Source organism: Meleagris gallopavo, chromosome 5 (assembly GCF_000146605.3).
Source record: "Meleagris gallopavo isolate NT-WF06-2002-E0010 breed Aviagen turkey brand Nicholas breeding stock chromosome 5, Turkey_5.1, whole genome shotgun sequence".
Classification (NCBI taxonomy): domain Eukaryota; kingdom Metazoa; phylum Chordata; class Aves; order Galliformes; family Phasianidae; genus Meleagris; species Meleagris gallopavo.
In genome coordinates, this window is record NC_015015.2 from 5,552,100 (window position 1) to 5,553,662 (window position 1,563).

At 44.8% G+C, this 1,563-nt stretch overlaps 1 protein-coding gene across 1 annotated transcript in view; it reads left to right on the plus strand.

Moving 5' to 3' along the window:
• The window catches only part of LOC104910968 (olfactory receptor-like protein COR4), a 9,179-nt gene that overhangs the window by 3,914 nt on the left and 3,702 nt on the right, over nucleotides 1–1,563 (plus strand). Inside the window, 2 exon segments of the mRNA XM_019616052.1 lie at nucleotides 585–793; nucleotides 1,139–1,162. Coding sequence (XP_019471597.1) covers nucleotides 585–793; nucleotides 1,139–1,162 — 233 coding nt within the window.

Here is a 1,563-nt window from a genome sequence, read left to right on the forward strand (position 1 = left end):
TGGACATCTTCTAGGAGATCCCTGTCTTTTTTGAACGGGAAAGCCCAGAACTGGATGCAGTAGTCTAAATGTGTCCTCTCCACGGCAGAGTAGAGGAGGAGGATCACCTCTCTTGACCTGCTGGCTGCACATGTTTTAATGCAGCCCAGGATGTTGTTGGTCTACTTGCCCACAAGGGTACACTGCTGGCTCATGGCCATCCTGATGCCCACCAGGACCCCCAGGGATCCTTTCTACAGGGAAGGACCTACAAGTCTTCCAACAAGTCATCCCTAACCTGTACTGATGCATATGGTTATCTCACCCCAAGTGCAGGACCCTACACTTGCTCTTGTTGGTAAATAAACCTCCCTGTGCAACTCTCCAGTCGGTCCAGGTTTAGTTCAATGGTAGTACAGCCTCCCAGTGTGTCAGCCACTCCTCCCAGCTTTGTATCAACACAAACTTTCTGAGCGTGGACTCTATCCCTTCATCCAGGTCATTGATGAAGATATTGAGCAAGACCAGACCTGGCACGGACCCCTGGGGAACACTGGTAGGTCTCCAACTAGACAACTGCACACTCTTTTATACTTCCTCCTTAGAAATATATTCTTCTTAGGTGTCTGCTTTTTTTCCACTGCTACTCCCAATATGCTGCTCAGCTTTTTAAAGGTATCAAAGGGAGTGTCGTACAGTGGATGCCGTATACAGCTTGGCTTCTTTGCACTTTTTGCCACCACTGAGATGTTTCTGCTGGCTGCAGTGGCATATGACTGCTAGATGGCCATTTGTAACTCACTGTTCTACACATGCAAAAAATGTTCCACGAATGGCTGGGTTCCTGAATCTTTTACATTAGCGTGTAACAGACATGTTGTGAAGATTGCTAATTGAAGGGTGTGTAATAGGGAAAGACACACAAATGAATCCTCTTACTCTGGCCTTACTGAAGCTCTCCATCGTAGAGGTCAGCTGTCTCCTCTTTGAAGTCTTTGGATACCAATGTGGGATTAATCCTTCTAGAATAAATGTTTATGTTTGGATATCTCTTGCAAGCTTGCTCCATTTTTGTAACCAATGGGTTACAAAAGAGACATGGGAGCATTCAAATTTGTGCAATCCTTCCCAAGAAAGGAGTCTTAAAACAGATTAGAAGCACTTGTCTCTGAAGCTGACTGTTTTCTCTGTGGGCTGTACAAAGAGCTAACGTGTTAACCTGCCAAGTTCAACATAGGTCTTGCAGGCTCCTGACAGTGAGAGCTCCTTCTCCCCACCACTGCAACCCCGCAAATTTAAAGACATTTCCATGATTGACATTTCTCAGAAGCATTCCTTCCTCCTTCTCTAACTCTTCATCTGGTGACTGCAAGCAAAAGCAAGCAGAACAAAGAGAGATCAGAGAGATTGCTTCTGAAGGTCATTGAAAAGGGGCTAAGAAAAACAATGAAAGATAATGACTGAAATTACAGGGGGGTTGGAACCAGATGTTCTTCAAGGTCCCTTCCAACCCAAACAATCCTACGGTTCTCTGATTCTATGAAATGCTTTACAAATGCTTTTTTTTCATATTTTGTACAACCT